The sequence below is a fragment of the Oncorhynchus tshawytscha genome, linkage group LG18 (assembly GCF_018296145.1).
Source record: "Oncorhynchus tshawytscha isolate Ot180627B linkage group LG18, Otsh_v2.0, whole genome shotgun sequence".
NCBI classification, from domain to species: domain Eukaryota; kingdom Metazoa; phylum Chordata; class Actinopteri; order Salmoniformes; family Salmonidae; genus Oncorhynchus; species Oncorhynchus tshawytscha.
In genome coordinates this window covers 808,144-826,321 of record NC_056446.1, presented here as the reverse complement: position 1 = coordinate 826,321, position 18,178 = coordinate 808,144, and the positions used below count along the sequence as shown (strand labels likewise).

General features: G+C 40.8%; 1 protein-coding gene across 5 annotated transcripts in view; it reads right to left on the bottom strand.

Moving 5' to 3' along the window:
* LOC112217304 (C-1-tetrahydrofolate synthase, cytoplasmic) overlaps positions 1 to 17,367 on the bottom strand; it is a 45,361-nt gene extending 27,994 nt beyond the window's left edge. For 2 of the 5 annotated variants that reach the window (XM_042300575.1, XM_042300576.1), the window contains exons 1-10: positions 16,730 to 17,360; positions 15,752 to 15,883; positions 15,073 to 15,157; positions 13,436 to 13,495; positions 13,285 to 13,338; positions 9,394 to 9,530; positions 6,644 to 6,744; positions 6,173 to 6,309; positions 860 to 971; positions 410 to 537 (exon numbers count right to left, since the gene is read on the bottom strand). In XM_042300575.1, the coding sequence (XP_042156509.1) occupies positions 410 to 537; positions 860 to 971; positions 6,173 to 6,309; positions 6,644 to 6,744; positions 9,394 to 9,530; positions 13,285 to 13,338; positions 13,436 to 13,495; positions 15,073 to 15,157; positions 15,752 to 15,852 (915 nt within the window). In that variant the 5' untranslated portion in view covers positions 15,853 to 15,883; positions 16,730 to 17,360. Of the gene's footprint in view, positions 1 to 409; positions 538 to 859; positions 972 to 6,172; positions 6,310 to 6,643; positions 6,745 to 9,393; positions 9,531 to 13,284; positions 13,339 to 13,435; positions 13,496 to 15,072; positions 15,158 to 15,751; positions 15,884 to 16,729 lie in introns of all 5 variants that reach the window. The other 3 variants (XM_042300578.1, XM_042300577.1, XM_042300574.1) reach the window with 3 other exon arrangements.
* Between the last annotated feature and the right edge of the window lie 811 nt (positions 17,368 to 18,178).

Sequence of the window (18,178 nt, the reverse complement as noted above, 5' to 3'; positions counted from 1 at the left end):
ATCCTCATTTAAAACTACACAGAGAAAAAAGGGCATTTGTTTTGTAACTATAGGTGAACATTGAACAGGGTCAAAGCCAAGATATTTATGTGGTAAGGCCTATAAAATAGACTGGCAAGAACATTTACGAACATGAAAACATCTATTATTTTGTATTGATGTAGTGTCTTTATCTTAGAGAGGAAACTAAAACAATTTAATCAGAAAGGTTCATTGTCCCCCTTAGCTCAAAATGAGTGTCTGTGCATTATAATATAGCAATAATTTGTTTCAGATCAATTCTTTTAAAACAAAACTTATATCTACACAAATGCAAAAAGCCTAAATAAGTCTGTTTGACGTTCATTGAATGCACTTTTTAGCACGAAAAACACTCAAAAGTAATATAATTGAATTTATGACAGCCTACCTCCATGAGCATAGCAACGGTCATTGGTCCCACTCCCCCGGGCACAGGGGTAATAAACCCAGCCTTCTCCTTGGCAGAGGGGTAATGCACATCCCCCACCACTCGCATCCCGTTGGCTTTGCTGTCATCTGTGGGGGTCCAATGGTCAGGGTCAAAGTTCAAAGGCTGAAGTTGAGGGTCACTGAGAACCCAAGCAGTAGCCTGGCTACTGGACTTTCTACATTCAACATCATCACATTGTTGCATTAATGACACGTTGACTAAAGCAGAAACAGACTAGCACCAGACAAGGAGGAATTTAAAAGGAGACATCTGCTTCCTTCTGAAAGTGTTAAATGGTTTCCTCTCCTCCTCTCCTGTTCTTTATCACCAATGATCGGTATGGACATTGGATGCTATTCAAGACTGTAGCTCTTGGGTTGTGATTGAGAAAACGGTTGTTATACATACCTGGGATGTGGTTGATGCCACAGTCGATAACCACAGCACCCTCCTTCAACCACTCGCCTTTCACCATCTCCGCCATGCCTGCACCCACCACCAATATGTCTGCCCTTCCCACCTGGAAAAGGGTTCAGATGTCATACATTCACGTAGATCAGTCTTATTATTATAGGTTACATCTTATAAAATATGTTTTAACCAGGGGTGGGAACCAAAATTATTTCCCAACTGTTTTGCTCTGAACAGAACCATTATTATTTTTGTTCCGTTCCACAGTTCAGACCAGCAGTTCCACATTTAGCTCGATATTAAATCACTTCACCAATCAGTGTGGATAAAGCAGCGTCTATAGTTGTTTGCATTGGGCAGACAAGTGTGGGGCAAGAGATGCGACTGTAATTGTGGGGAGAGAGGGCCTCAAACATGAATCCTTAAAGAGATGGGTGGGGATAAGGCTTTAGAGGATGCGAACAATCCTGAATGGGTGTAGACAAAGATGAGCTTTCTAGTAGGTGTACCAAAATATTTAAGGGCCATTTTATAAAGATTGGGGTTACAAGTTTATCAACTTTCAATGCAGAATAACTTTCCCATTGTTCTTCAACTGCAGTGTATTATATACCATGTTGTAATACTATCCAATATAAAAAAATACCACTTCAAATGTTGCTACATAAGACAATCGAGGCGGTTGGTCACATAAACAGTACATTCGTGAAAGTATTCAGACCACTTGACTTTTTCCACAATTTGTTATGTTACAGCCTTATTCTAACATTGATTATTGTTTTTCTCCCTTATCAATCTACACACTATATCCCATAATGACAAAGCAAAAACAGGTTTTTAAAAATGTTGGCTAATTTATAAAAAATGTAAACTGAAATATCACATTTACAAAAGTATTCAGCACCTTTGGCAGCAATTACAAAGCTTGACAAACCTATATTTTGGGGAGTTTCTCAGATTCGTCTCTGCAGATCCTCTCAAGCTCTGTCAGGTTGGATGGGGAGTGTTACGTTACCCAGTTCCTGTGTGGTTGTGGGTTTGTATGTATGCGTATGTATTTCAAGAAATGGCTTCCTGGATTCCCCTAAGCAGCTGATTGGTCGGCCCCCATTGCTAATTGGAGCTGACCCCGCCCTCTCGTCAGGGGATACAGCTGTCTGCAATCACAGACTCCTTCTCCAGCTGTATAAAAGTCAGTGTTCCTTTGCTCAGAGGGAGAGCTTCTGGGTATGCACCAGCATTGGTTGTTGTGCAGAGAGAGTATCGTTGATGCTCTGTGTTGCTCAAACCATTTTTGTAAAGTATTTTGTAGCCGGTCCTGCTGAGGTATGTTTTTGTCACAAGGGCTGTGTTTTGATTATTGATATTGTTCACGTTACGTTAGTATTATTCTGTTTTTGTTCCCAGGGGGGAAGGGGAAGGCACCTTGGGAGTGTTTAGGCAAGAGACCATACATATACCTGCAGTATGTACTGTCTATGCACACTAGGTAAGACCTGGGCAGACCACCCCCTGTAATTTGGTTAGTGAGCCAGGTGGTGCTAGTTAGGTAAGTTGTGGGTAGGTAGGAGAGGGGGCTCTTTAAGTTTTACTTTTGTTGCTTTGCACCAGTCCAGCCCCTTTCCCCCAAAGTACAGTGTGTAAAGGAATAAATTCCCTGTTAAAGGTAACATTCTCTGCCTCTGTCATTCTTACCCGCACCTACAGTCACATACCTCTTTCACTCCAAGGGGAGTTGAGTGTAGAAGGGTGTTGCGTTCCCCCCTCCAAGAGGTGTGCGTAACAGGGAGCATTGCTGCACAGCTATTTTCAAATCTCTCCTGGGATGTTCGATCGGGCTCTGGCTGGGCCACTCAAGGATATTCAGAGACTTATCTCGAAGCCACTCCTGCGTTGTCTCGGCTGTGTGTTTAGGGTCGTTTTCATGTTGCAAGGTGAACCTTCACCCTAGTCTGAGGGCCTGAGCGCTCTGGAGCAGGTTTTCATCAAGGATCTCTCTGTACTTTGCTCAGTTCATTTTTTCCCTCGATCCTGAATACAATGGTTGCTCAATGAAAAGTGTTGTGATTATACTGCTGGACTTAGAGGTCATTTGTGGTTTAGTACAGTACCCTGCATCACTGCTTCATTTCTCCAGACCAGTGCAAGGGGGAGTTAGAGCACTGATTTATGATTTTGGGTCCCAAGGCTCTACTGTGGCTCTAACTGACAATGAATGGGCGTTCTAAACCAAGTAGAAACTGATAATTGTGCACTACTTCAAAATTGAATGATGAGGATGATGAGGATGAAGAAGGTGATTGAATTTAGAACAATAGTGTAAGAATTGCTATTCCTCTGTCCTGCACGTGCACACCCTGTTTGTTTCTACTCGTCAGTATTTACTTACTAAAACTGTTGTTACACTAAGGTTTTTATTCTAAGAGAAACAAAAATGTTTGATTATATTCCATGATATTCTTAAGATATGTGTTGACTGAATATAAGTGATGTCTGCTAAATAATCAAGTTGATGGCACAGTCATATAGCCTCGGCACCTACATAAAGCTGAGTGACTCAGTCATATAGCCTCGGCACCTACAAAAACAGAAATAAATAATTCTAAATAACTGGCTTTATTTACAAATTGGTAAGAATGTCTCACCCCATGTTCAAGAATGGCCTTTTGAAAATGAAATCATTTCCAAAATATAGTTTTTTGAAACAAATTGATTATTAATTAATTTAGAATGATATAAAAGCCCCTTAGATATTTTCACAGATCAGATTTGCCCTAATGAAAAATGCCCCTTAGATATTAATTTAGAATAATCCAATCCTCTAAATGTAATTATTGTTGGAGAGTCACGTCATTGAAAAACAATATTTTCGATATACTGGTGGTCTACCATAGGCGACATGAGTCTCACTAGTGTTGAGTAATGTGGTGTAGGTCTTATTTATTTAAAGAGCATATTGAAGTTAGAAGGAACACGTTTTGAAGCATTAGTCTACAACTATTTTATCACCGTTTCGTGCTGCTCTGAGACAAGCATTGGGACTGGTCTTGATAAATCAATGAGATTTTTACTTTCACTATCTCCATTGGGGCATTGGTTAGACTACAATTAGGGTGTGGAAATGTTATGCTCGTTGTACAGTAGCCTACTCCTGACTGTCACTTTGTACTGTCTCAGAGCTCTATGGACAATTCCTTTGAACTCATGGCTTGGTTTTTGCTCTGACATGCACTGTCAACTGTGGGACCTTATGTAGACAGGTGTGTGCCTTTCCAAATGACGTCCAATCAACTGAATTTACCACAGTTGGACTCCAAGTTGTAGAAACATCTCAGTGATGATCAATGGAAACAGGATGCACCTGAGCTCTTATGTAAATAAGGTATTTCTGTTTTTGATTTTAATACATTTGCTATTTCTAAATACCTGTTTTTGCTTTGTCATTATGGGGTATCGTGTGTAGATTGATGAGAGAAAATTATAATTTAATAAATTTTAGAATAAGGCTGTAATGTAAAAAAAAATAACGGTCTGAATACGTATGTATATATATACACACTACCGTTCAAAAGTTTTGGGTCACTTAAAAATGTCCTTGTTTTTGAAAGAAAAGCAAATTGATCAGAAATACAGTGTAGACATTGTTAATGTTGTAAATTACTATTGTAGCTGGAAATGGCTGATTTTTAATGGAATATCTACATAAGCGTACAGAGGCCCATTATCAGCAACCATCACTCCTGTGTTCCAATGGCATGTTAGATAATCCAAGTTTATCATTTTGAAAGGCTAATCGGTCAATAGAAAACCCTTTTGCAATTATGTTAGCACAGCTGAAAACTGTTGTTTTGATGAAAGAAGCAATAAAACTGGCCTTCTTTTGACTAGTTGAGTATCTGGAGCATCAGTATTTGTGGGTTCGATTACAGGCTCAAAATGGATAGAAACAAAGGACCTTCTTCTGAAACTCGGTCTATTCTTGTTCTGAGAAATGAAGGCTATTCCATGTGAGAAATTGACAAGAAAAGGAAGATCTTGTACAACGCTGTGTACTTCTCCCTTCACATAATAGCACAAACTGGCCCTAACCAGAATAGAAAGAGGAGTGGGAGGCCCCGATGCACAACTGAGCAAGAGGACAAGTACATTAGAGTGTCTAGCTTGAGAAACAGACACCTCACAAGTCCTCAGCTGGCAGCTTCATTAAATACTACCCGCAAAACACCAGTCTCGACGTCAACAGTCAAGAGGCAACTCCAGGATGCTGGCCTTCTAGGCAGAGTTGCAAAGAAAAAGCCATATCTCAGACTGGCCAATAAAAAGAAGAGATTAAGATGGGCAAAAGAACACAGACACTGGACAGGAACTCTGTCTAGAAGGCCCGCATCCCGGAGTCGCCTCTTCACTGTTGACGTTGAGACTCTGTACAATGCCTACACTGTATTTCTGATCAATTTGATGTTATTTTAATGGACAAAAACAAGGTAATTTCTACGTGACCCCAATCTTTTGATTGGTTGTGTACATACTGAACAAAAATATAAACACAACAAGTGTTGGTTCCATGTTTCATGAGCTGAAGTAAAATATTCCATAAATGTTCCATATGCACAAAAACATATTTCTCTGGTGCTGAGGAGTATTTCTGTCTGTAGCCCTTTTGAGTGGAAAAACTCATTCTGATTGGCTGGGCCTGGCTCCCAAGTGGGTGGGCCTATGCTCTCCCAGGCCCACCAATGGCTGCGCCCATTGCCCAGTCTTGTAATCCATAAATTAGGGCCTAATTAATTCATTTCAGTTGACTGGTTTCCTTCTATGAACTGTGACTCAGTAAAATCTTTGAAATTGTTGCACGTTGCTTTTATATTTTTGTTCAGTATATACAGTATATTTTTACACACATTACATCTAAATAAAGGTGCTTAGCCAAATAGAACATAACTGAGCGCATTTGTGGAGTTAGCTGATGAACGCAACTTTTTTTATGACCATTTTGAATCTATTAAAAAATAAGTGCACTAAATGGTGCTGAAGGATTCAAAAGCAGGTGACGATTACAAGAGGGGACCATTTCATGCTTCAACAGATGCAGTAATAAAATCAGTGAGAGGAAGGACGTGAACTTTCAACCAAGTGATTATAGGACGCAGTTGGAAGATTGTTCAAGAAGGGGATGGGATGCTAGCCTGAGTCCAGATATATTAGTGCTGTTCTGCCGTCTCTTTATTTCTATCACTGTCACACCAAATGACAGCAATGCAGTCGGCAAGACAGCGCACACAGATCTGGGGTCAGGTTAGATGGTGTTACTTGTGCAGCCAGGTCAGTTGTTTTGGAATGACAGGTGGTCACGGTGGCATGGCTCCATAGAAGCAGGTCATGCATGGGCGCTCCCACAATCTTGCTACGGCCAATCACCACAGCGTTCTTCCCTGCCACTGACGTGCCTATACGTGCAGACACAATTGGGGACCATTACACATTGCTCCATTTTATTCTCACACATACACATACTTGGCAATTTTCAAGTGATGATTTTTTAAATTATTACGTACATTTTTATTTTAGAATGTTATATAATGTAAATATTGTCAGGTCCGGTCATACAGTATGATACATTTATCAATAAAGCACAAACCCAATTAAGACCCTGACAAGCATCCTAAACAAGGAAAAGTATCCAGTTTCGTGCTTATGTGCGTTTCAAGGGAAGTGTTTGTGTATCGTTCGGCTATTATACAATAATCTCCATGGCAACAATAAGAGGTGTGTGACCCTCACCTGTCTGACTAATGAGCTTCATGCAGCCTTTAGGAGTACAGGGGATGAAACAGTCCCCCAGGTCCCCCCGAGAGAGCTTCCCCGCGTTGATACTGGTCAGCCTGAGAACACACACACACATACAAATCTATAGTATCACATTTCACATGCAATGGATGCTAAGGAATAGGTAGCATCTCTCTCTCTCTCTCTTGATCCCCCACCCCACACTCTCGCTCTCTATAAAACACACACACACAATCAAACAAACAATGCCGACTGTGCCAGACACACACACTTCCATAAACTGAGAGCTTCCGGAAATGTTCTAAACTTCCAATCGGCGGAAGGTATTTTGGGGACATGGATTGATATTGGGGCCTCCTCTGACTTGTGTCATAGTTTATACGACCTGCAGAACAAATCACTACTGCCCTAAGATGTGGACAAGGAATCAATTGTACTCATCACTTGCCTAAATTGGACCAGCTCGTCTAAATTGGACCAGCTTGTCTAAATTGGACCAGCTTGTCTAAATTGGACCAGCTTGTCTAAATTGGTCCAGCTTGTCTAAATTGGACCAGCTAATCTAAATTGGACCAGCTTGTCTAAATTGGACCAGCTTATTTTCCAAGCTCTCCCACAGTGTGAGAAATGACTTGTACAAGTCTGCCTAAACACTATCCAAACCCCTTCAAAGAGTCCACTCTGTCGCCTCCAACAAACCTTACTGATGCGCTAGCTCGATCACGTACCCTCAATATATTTGCTCTAGTTCCACACCAGTGCTTGAATCAAACGGCTGTGTACACACACAAGAAAAGATACTACACTATTTGCCCTTAGGAGGTCTGCGTCCTGAATGGCACCAAATTCCCTTTATAGTGCAATTATTTTGACCAGATGCCCAAATGGCCATGACCATAGAAGTTGGCAAGACAGCACAAATCATGGTGGCTGAAACCAGACCAAAGGGAGTCAGATGGAACTGGAAGAGACCGGAGCCTCAGGGAGTGTTTGTGGTGTGTGTGAAATGTTTGTTTTTTATGTGTTTGGGAGTTGTTTTTTTGGGGGGGGGGTCGTAGTGGTGGTGGTGTTTGTGTGTTGGGTGGGGAAACGCTTATTATTATTTTATTTAAAAAATATATTTAACCTTTATTTAACTAGGCAAGTCAGTTAAGAACACATTCTTATTTACAATGACGGCCTAGGAACAGTGGGTTAACTGCCTTGTTCAGGGGCAGAACGACGGATTTTTACCTTGTCAGCATTATGACCAATAAACATATATTTTATATGTTTACGATATTTACAACTGACAGACTTATCTTTTGCTCAGAAACTGAAGAACAATTAAACTAAATAGAGACTGATTTCAGCAGGTCATGTTACTCTCAAGACAGGTCAAGAGCGTCCATTGTGCTAATAGGCTGCTGGATTGCAAGTGCAGTAAAATGACTCTTTTGCTCAAATTAGGTTTGTCCCTCAAATATAAATAACTATACACTGTGTTAATATCTAAGTATTTGTTAAGTGTAAAAAAGTAAACGAGTGATTACTTAAAAACCCTGGTGACAAACAGCTCCTCACTGCCACTATGAGCTTATTGTGAAAGGTGTGACTGTGTAAGCTAATAGTAACAGTAGCAACAGAAGTAACAGTAGGCCTACTACTCACAGTACAAACAATAGTAATAGTATGTTTCAATGTTAATATCAATAGTAGCATACAGGGGTTGGAACCGGTTCAGGGAACAGAACTGAAAACTGGAAAAGAAAGGCATCAACAAACAGGACCAGAACCCGTTACGAAAGTGATCTATCTGTTCTGGAACATAACTGTTATTTTAAAAGCATGTGAACCGGTTAATAAAGTATTTTATCCAGGCATTTTTTTCTAGTCCCACAAAAAAATGCAACAAAGCACCTATGCAAAGCCCTCCCTTTTTGTCAATCAGAAACTTATTCCATCATCTGCCTGCCAGCTGAAAATCTTGCTAATATGTGTGCGTGTGGGCTATCTACCCATCCCCCTCCGAAACATAGCAGTAGCCTACTGATGTTACAAACGTGATTCAGAAGATCCGGAGCGTGATTTTTAATTAGAGAAGAATGGATGAACCTTTCCAGTGCTAGTTAGGGATACTATAGTTATCACATGTCACATTAGATCCATTATCTACAAAAAGGTAAGAAGGGTTTTTAATTTTGGTGCCGCTCTGCACACACACGCTTGTTAGCTAGCTAGCTTCTCTGGTCCAACATTAAGCCAACTCTGAAGTTAAAATACATTCAAAGTTCCTCCATAAAAGCCATAGGTAGAATTCTGTGGGCCTAATTCAGAGAATGCATGTCATCACAAGATGCCCAGTGCTTCAAACAAAGCCTTCTCGTCCACCCTCTCGCTCTTTCCCCACCCGCAAAATCTCAGCTGCATCTTGTGCCTGACACTTGTCTTTCCATCATGCGTTGTAAACAACGCACTGAGCTATAGCTTGTCTGCTCCATAGCACACTGCATTGTTGGTGAAGTAATTTAATGTTGAGCTAAATGTAAAGAAAAGAGAAGGATTTCAGAGGTTTAAAAAGGACAGAAAGGAACGACATGAACCGGTACTTTTTTGGGGAGTTCGAACTTGTTCAGAACTTTATTTTGCTGGTCGAAACGGGAAAAAAATAACAATGGTTTTGTTCAGAACAAAACAACTGGAAAATGATTTAGGTTCCAACCCCTAGTAGCACATGCAGGCTCCCTGTGAGAGTTGTCACTTACCCATCCACATCCTTTTCTGGGGCCACGGCATTAGTCACCTTCTCTGTGTCCATGGGGTTGATAGAGTCCAGGGGCAGCTGGACAATGAGGCCGTGGACCTCTAGGTTCTCATTGACCTCTACAATTCTACGGAGGACCTGTGCAGGCCAAGGTTTTAGAGTGGTGGTCAGGGATTGGTGAAGAAGTGCTAGTACAGAATAACAACATAGCCCTATTATTAAAATAATATCAAACTTGTTTAAAAGTTAATATCTGAGGAGTATTCACAATATCAAACTTGCTTGATTTTTTATATTTCAAATGCTTTTCAAGGCCTGTATTTTTTTTGCTTAGGTACAGGATTCAATGCCCCTCTTACGCAAATGTGCCAAATGTTGTATCCATATCTATGTTATATTTTAGATGCTCCTTGTTCAGGCTCTTCCCATTGGTCACAAACATCAATTCAACGTCTATTCCACGTTGGTTCAACGTATCTTCATTGAAATGATGTAGAAACAACATTGATTCAACCAGTGTGTTCCAAGTAGGTTGAAATACACACACTACTCTGGCCGTATAGGAGCATGTACAATACCAGTCAAACGTTTGGCACACCTACTCATTCAAGGGTTTTTCTTTATTTTGACTATTTTCTACAACTAACCACAATTTTCTAGTAACCAAAAAAGTGTTAAACAAATCAAAATATAGTTTATATTTGAGATTTTTCAAAGGAGCCACCCTTTGCCTTGATAACAGCTTTGTACTCTCTTGGCATTCTCTCAACCAGCTTCAACTGGAATGCTTTTCCAAGAGTCTTGAAGGAGTTCCCACATATGCTGAGCACCTTTCCTGCTTTTCCTTCACTCTGCTTCCCAACTAATCCCAAACCATCTCAAATGGGTTGAGGTCGGGGATTGTGGAGGCCAGGTCACCTGATGCAGCACTCCATCACTCTCCTTCTTGGTCAACTAGCCCTTACACAGCCTGGAGGTGTGTTGGGTCATTGTCCTGTTGAAAAACAAATGATAGTCCCACTAACGGCAAGCCAGATGGGATGGCGTATCGCTGCAGAATGCTGTGGTAGCCATGCTGGTTAAGTGTGCCTTGAGTTCTAAATAAATCACTGACAGTGTCACCAGAAAAGCACCCCCACACCATCATTATGCTTCACGGTGGGAACCACACATGCAGAGATTATCTGTTCACCTACTCCTCCATGCTTCACGGTGGGAACCACACATGCAGAGATTATCTGTTCACCTACTCCTCCATGCTTCACGGTGGGAACCACACATGCAGAGATTATCTGTTCACCTACTCCTCCATGCTTCACGGTGGGAACCACACATACAGAGATTATCCGTTCACCTACTCCTCCATGCTTCACGGTGGGAACCACACATGCAGAGATTATCTGTTCACCTACTCCTCCATGCTTCACGGTGGGAACCACACATGCAGAGATTATCCGTTCACCACTCCTCCATGCTTCACGGTGGGAACCACACATGCAGAGATTATCTGTTCACCTACTCCTCCATGCTTCACGGTGGGAACCACACATGCAGAGATTATCCGTTCACCTACTCAGCGTCTCTCAAAGAAACGACGGCTAGACCCTAAGATCTCACATTTGGACTCATCAGACCAAAGGACAGATTTCTAATGTCCACTGCTCATGTTTCTTGGCCCAAGCAAGTCTCTTCTTATTATTGGTGTCCTTTAGTAGTGGTTTCTTTGCAGTTATTTGACCATGAAGGCCTGATTCACTTATTTGGGCTGAAATTTCTGATGCTGGTAACTCTGATGAACTTATCCTCTGCAGCCGAGTTAACTCTGGGTCTTCCTTTCCTGTGGCGGTCCTCATGAGAGCCAGTTTCATCATAGCGCTTGATGGTTTTTGCATCTGCACTTCAAGAAACTTTCAAAGTTCTTCAAATTTTCCGCATTGAATGACCTTCATGTCTTAAAGCAATGATGTACTGTCATTTCTCCTTGCTTAATTGAGCTGTTCTTCCCATAATATGGACATGGTCTTTTACCAAATAGGGCTATCTTCTGTATACCACCCCTACGTTGTCACAACTGATTAGCCAAACGCATTAAGAAGGAAATAAATTCCACAAATTAACTTTTAATAGGGCTCAACTGTTATTTGAAATACATTCCATGTGACTACCTCATGAACTGGTTGTGATAATGCCAATAGTGTGCAAAGCTGTTGTCACACCAGCCTTCGCTTTGGCTCCCCCTCCTGTCCAACTCAGGCATTCGGTGTCGCCGGCCTTCTAGCTGCTGGCGAACCTACTGCTGGAAAACGCCTTTCACTCATCAACCCTGGACTTGTCTCGTCATCATTACACACACCTGGTTCCAATCCCCACTCTATCACTGTATACATACTCCCTCTGCCATTTGTCTTTGTCAGTCATTGCAAATGTTACTTCTTTTCCTGAGTGGAATCTCTCCTACTATTTCCTGAATGCTTTATATTTTGCACTTTGTGTTCACCCTGTGCCTTTTTGTTTCTGAAGATGTATTTTTTCACAACAGCATTTAGGTTTCTTCCCGCTTTAATCTATGTTGTTAACTTCTTGGATATAGGGGGCGCTCTTTTAATTTATGGATAAAAAAACGTGCCCGTTTTAAGCGCAATATTTTGTCACGAAAAGATGCTCGACTATGCATATAATTGACACCTTTGGAAAGAAAACACTCTGACGTTTCCAAAACTGCAAAGATATTATCTGTGAGCACCACAGAACTCATGCTACAGGCGAAACCAAGATGAAACTTCAAACAGGAAATGAGCAGAATTTTTGAGGCTCTGTTTTCCATTGTCTCCTTATATGGCTGTGAATGCACCAGGAATGAGCCTGCCCTTTCTGTCGTTTCTCCAAGGTGTCTGCAGCATTGTGACGTATTTGTAGGCATATCATTGGAAGATTGGCCATAAGAGACTACATTTACCAGGGGTCCGCCCGGTGTCCTTTGTCTAAATTGGTGCGTAATCTACAAGCTGCACGCAGTCATCCAGTGATTGAGAGGAGAGAGGAGGCTTCCACGAACGATATATCATGAAGAGATATGTGAAAAACACCTTGAGGATTGATTCTAAACAACGTTTACCATGTTTCAGTCGATATTATGGAGTTAATTTGGAAAAAAATTCGGCGTTTTGATGACTGAATTTTCGTTTTTTTTTGGTAGCCAAACGTGACGCACCAAACGGAGCGATTTCTCCTAAACAAATAATCTTTCAGGAAAAGCTGAACATTTGCTATCTAACTGAGAGTCTCCTCATTGAAAACATCCAAAGTTCTTCAAAGGTAAATGATTTTATTTGAATGCTTTTCTTGTTTTTGTGAAAATGTTGCCTGCTGATGCTAACGCTAAATGCTACGCTAGCTACGCTAGCTGTTACACAAATGCTTGTTTTGCTATGGTGGAGAAGCATATTTTGAAAATCTGAGATGACAGTGTTGTTAACAAAAGGCTACGCTTGAGAGCTAGCATATTAATTTCATTTCATTTGCGATTTTCATGAATAGTTAACGTTGCGTTATGGTAATGAGCTTGAGGCTGTATTCACTAGAATCAAGAGGTTAAAATAAACTCAGTAGTACTAAACCTGCGACTGCCTCCTGCCTCCTCCTCTCTACTACCACAGTGACAGCTGTCATCTAGGCTCCTTTGAAGAATCTCAAATATAAAATATATGTTGATTTTTTTTAAACGCTTTTTTGGTTGCTACATGATTCCATATGTGTTATTTCATAGTTGTGATGTCTTCACTATTATTCTACAATGTAGAAACTAGTAAAAATAAAGAAAAACCCCGGAATTAGTAGGTGTGTCCAAACTTTCATCAAAACATAACATGGATGTAGTGGCTGTACTTCTTACCTCATCCTCAGTTGCAGTCTTTGGCAGTCTGACATGGCTGGCATTGATTCCAATCTATAGAAATGGTGGCAGTGATTAGCATTCTCATTGCAAGTATACATCAAATAGCTAGCATGTGTTACTATCGACGCTCTGCTGCCACAGTGCTTACCTCAGCTGCGGCTTTTAGCTTCATGCTAATGTAGAGGTTAGAATCGTCTCTGTCACCCACCTGAAACACACACACAGTCCTGTATAACTAACCTTGTGCGGACACACAATTCAGTCCCATTCAAAATCCTATTTTCCCTAACCCTAGATACTAAAACTAACCTTAACTCCTAACCCTAACACTAATTCTAACCTTAACCCCTAGAAATACTATTTGTCCCCAGTTGGTGAAATTTTGGTTTGCTTAAAATAAGTATAGTTAAACACATCTAGAGATACACACACCAAATAGGATTTTAATAACAAAACAATACTGAATATACTGTATGTATGTTGTTTTATCAAGTTACACAGCTTCAAATACTAAACATGGAGATCGAATGCTCTCCAGCTACACATCAACAACAAATAAAGAGCATGTTCCCAAGTCTGTATATCAGCTGTCCTACCACAGAGTAAGCAGAGCAAAAACTGATGAATAAGTGTAGAGATGACATTAATTACTAAATGTATAACTAAATGCAAATGATTCATTGTAGTTGATAAAAACAGAAGTTATACAAAAGAAATAGAAAACAGCAATCTACTTGTGGTGTTGGGATACATGTTACTCAACAAAACAATGTTTACAATTTGAAACAAAAAAGAACACTGAAAACATTTCATTATTCACCGAGTGCACAAAACATTAGGAACACCTGCTCTTTCCATGACAGACTGACCAGATGAATCCAAGTGAAAGCTATGATCCCTTACTGATGTTTCCTGTGAAATCCAGAAGGGGTTGAAGTGGAGGAGACAGGTTAAAGAAGGATTGTTAAGCCTTGAGACAACTGAGACATGGATTGTTTATGGGCAAGACAAGATATTGAAGTGCCTTTGAACAGGTTATGGTAGTAGGTGCCAGGCACACCGGTTTGAGTGAGTCAAGAACTGCAACGCTGCTGCATTTTTTAAATACTCAACAGTTTCTCATGTATATCAAGAATGGTCCACCACCCAAAGGACAACCAGCCAACTTGACATAACCGTGGGAAGCACTGGAGTCAACATGGGTCAAGCATCCCTATGGAACGCTTTCGACTCCTTGTAGAGTCCATGCCCTGATGGATTGAGGCTGTTCTGAGGGCAAAAGTGGGTGCTACTCAATGTTAGGAATGTGTTGCGAAGGTTTTGTACACTCACTGTACATTCTGTTGTTTTGAAAGAATTGGGCTTCTGAATATTTTAGCAAGGTTATTTAAGACCTGGAAGGGTTACAGAGAGGAAACCTCAGAGTTAGAAAACAAATCAACAGTAAAGTAGCCTATGAGGAGAGCAAAACAATCAACACATTTACCTAAAGCTCATCTGAAGAAGTGTGGAATTAGAAAAGAAGAAAAAGAATTAAGTAAAGAAAAACAGCTCAAAAGAAACACTCTGGTAATGAAATAAGGAAACGTCCACAAAAGGGCCTTTCACACTACTGTGCAGAGTTGAGCCAAACTGAAGCAAGCTGTACTGAGCCGGCCTCATTATTAATCCTCCACAACACAGTTGCTGGAATTGTGCTGGAAAGGACAAAGTGAAGAGAAAATATCCAAGCGAGCACGACACAGTTTGGGTTGGCAGGATAATGGGAAAAGGGAAAAGACACACCTGCAACACTACCAGACCTGGCCGGAAGCCAGGGAACTGGCCCCTCATCTGGTCCAAGTCCTCTTTCAACCTTTCTCTCACCAGCCTGTGTTGTACAAGAACAACCACATTGTAACATTAGTTACACTTCCTATGAAGCTGATATAATGCATTATAAACACACTCGTAGAACGAACAACCACATTGAAACATTGGTAACATTTTCAATGAATCCCATGCCCATAATACCTTATAAACACACTCATTACACTACCTTCTTGCCCTTTGTGCTGTTGTCTGTGCCCATTAATGTTTGTACCATGTTTTGTGCTGCTACCATGTTGTGTTGCTATCATGCTGTGTTGTCATGTGTTGCTGCCTTGCTATGTTGTTGTCTTAGGTCTCTTTATGTATTGTTGTCTCTCTTGTCTCAATGTGTGTTTTGTCCTATATTTATACATATATATTTTTAATCTCAGTCCCCGTCCCCACAGGAGGCCTTTTGTCTTTTAGTCAACCATCATTGTAAATAACAATTTGTTCTTAACTGACTTGCCTAGTTAAATAAAGGTAAAATAAATAAATAAGAAAGAACAGACACAATATAACATTCAGCACTCCCCCGTATCAAACTCCATGACCTCCATGAGGCACCTTCACTCCAACATGCTGTGATATCACAGAGTCATAGGCTACTCACTGAGACGTCTTGTTGCCCGAGACAATTGTCGCCAGGTTGCGCCTGCCTCCTCTGCATCCTGTGGACCCTAGACGGAGGGTGAGGGCGGCGAAGGAAAGCATGGCTGACAACTGGAGAAAGATGGCTGGATGGCTGGATGGATGGATGGATGGGTGGAGAAATGAAGAGAAATAATAATGGATAGATGGTAATGGGATTTTAAAAGGCCCAGAGAACAGAAAAAGGAACTGCATCCACTACAACTACAGTGCAACATATATCCCATTATGAACAATTGAAAACATCACAAGTGCCATTTACAACTATAATAATAATAAATTACATTTGGAGAGTGCTTTTCATTTACCAATGTAAATCACAAAGCTCTTATACTGCAAGCCAGAAAACTGCAAACCCATACAGCAAGCCAGAAAACTGCAAACCCATACACCAAGCCAGAAAACTGCAAACCCATACAACAAGCCAGAAAACTGCAAACCCATACAACAAGCCAGAAAACTGCAAACGCATACACCAAGCCAGAAAACTGCAAACCCATACACCAAGCCAGAAAACTGCAAACCCATACAACAAGCCAGAAAACTGCAAACGCATACACCAAGCCAGAAAACTGCAAACCCATACAGCAAGGCAGAAAACTGCAAACCCATCCAACAAGGCAGAAAACTGCAAACCCATACAACAAGGCAGAAAACTGCAAACCCATACAGCAAGGCAGAAAACTGCAAACCCATACAACAAGCCAGAAAACTGCAAACCCATACAGCAAGCCAGAAAACTGCAAACCCATACAAAAAGCTAGAAAACTGCAAACCCATACAACAAGCCAGAAACTGCAAACTGAAACATGCAATGTTGCAATATCTTATAATAATGTAATAACAGATTACAATTACAACTATATTATTATACAATAATTGTATTATTATTTTTGTTATTATAAATATTTGAAAAGTAAGAGACATAAGAATGACTTACCAGAGTTAATGCAATGTCCAGAAGTGGATCTAGTCTCTTGAGGACCAGGTCAGCCACCAAGTGATCCACACTCCAACATAGTGGTCTAGGCAACTCCTCTTATCAGTGTGTGTGTGTGTGTGTGTGTGTGTGTGTGTGTGTAGCGCCCACTCTTTCTCACTCTCTGTCTCTCGTTCTCTCTCAGTGCAACTGGGGAGGCTTCCAGCAGTATCTTATCACAGTCTATGGACTTTTCCGTGGCATTCCTGCCTACTCCGGACTGAACGTGAACTAGGTACATACATTTCTCACTGCCAAGGCTATTGGGTTAGAGAGAAGGTCAAACGTAGGTTGCAACTCGTAGGCTCAAACCAAAAAATCCAAGGGGAATGGAGTTTGGTTAAACAGAAACCCAGAGGTTGGGAAGTGTATTGGGCCATCCCACTACTGGGTCTACTCCCAGCCAATCAGAATCCATTCTGACAAGACAGTCTGAAATGTTTTTGGCAACCAAGCTTGTTTCTTTCCCTCCTTTACTACCAAAAGTTGCTACTTTTCCACAGAGTTAAAGCAATTATTTATATCCAAGGAAGATTAACTTAGGTTGCTTTCTCTTCAGGAATGAGCCCTCTGCTTTCTCTGTTATTTCTCTTTCAGCCATAACTTTCTTTCTCCTCCTTCTTCTGTCAAAGACAACAAAACAACCTCCCGCGAGAACTCAGCTTTGGCCAGCGTAAGAGCAAAGGCCTGGGACATGTTCATTGGGCACCAAACAGGAAAAAAACTGACTGGAACAGGGAGGGACTACTGCGGCTTGTCCAGTAAGTAACACTTCATTTCATGTTCCATTGCAAAGCATTTTAAAACATTTTCCATTGTATGCACTAACGAACGCAAGCTCTGCTAACCCTGTTCTTTCTCTGTGTGTACATTGCAATAAATGAAGCAGTCTGATTTAGGTTTGTCCAGTTTCACAACATGGCATAACCAAAGCCTCAGTGTTGACCACAGTGGGTGTTAATCTCCACTACTACAACCAACACATTCAATAACCAGACCAGACCAGACTTACTGGAGTGAGTACAAAGGTCCTCTTGAGTTACTGAGAAACGGTTGCTGAAAAACAACACGATTTTCCAATGGTAATAAATCTGGAGAAACAAAACTTATCAACAGTTTGCATTTGGGTAGATGAAACCATGACTTGAAAAATAAAAAGCTCCATTAGGCATTGCCTTAGTGCACATGTGTACTTTTCACTAAACCTATTTGACTCCATTCTTTTGCATCTCTTTGACGAACTCAGTCAGAGGAACCAAACAGAACACACTTACAAAATGGAGCCATGATGTGAATTGATCATTGAAGCCAGAATACTTTAATTACATATTGTTTATAAATGTGTTATCAATTATTATAAAGGACATTCATTTCAATGCTTATAAATGTTCACAAACAACAATGACCGCT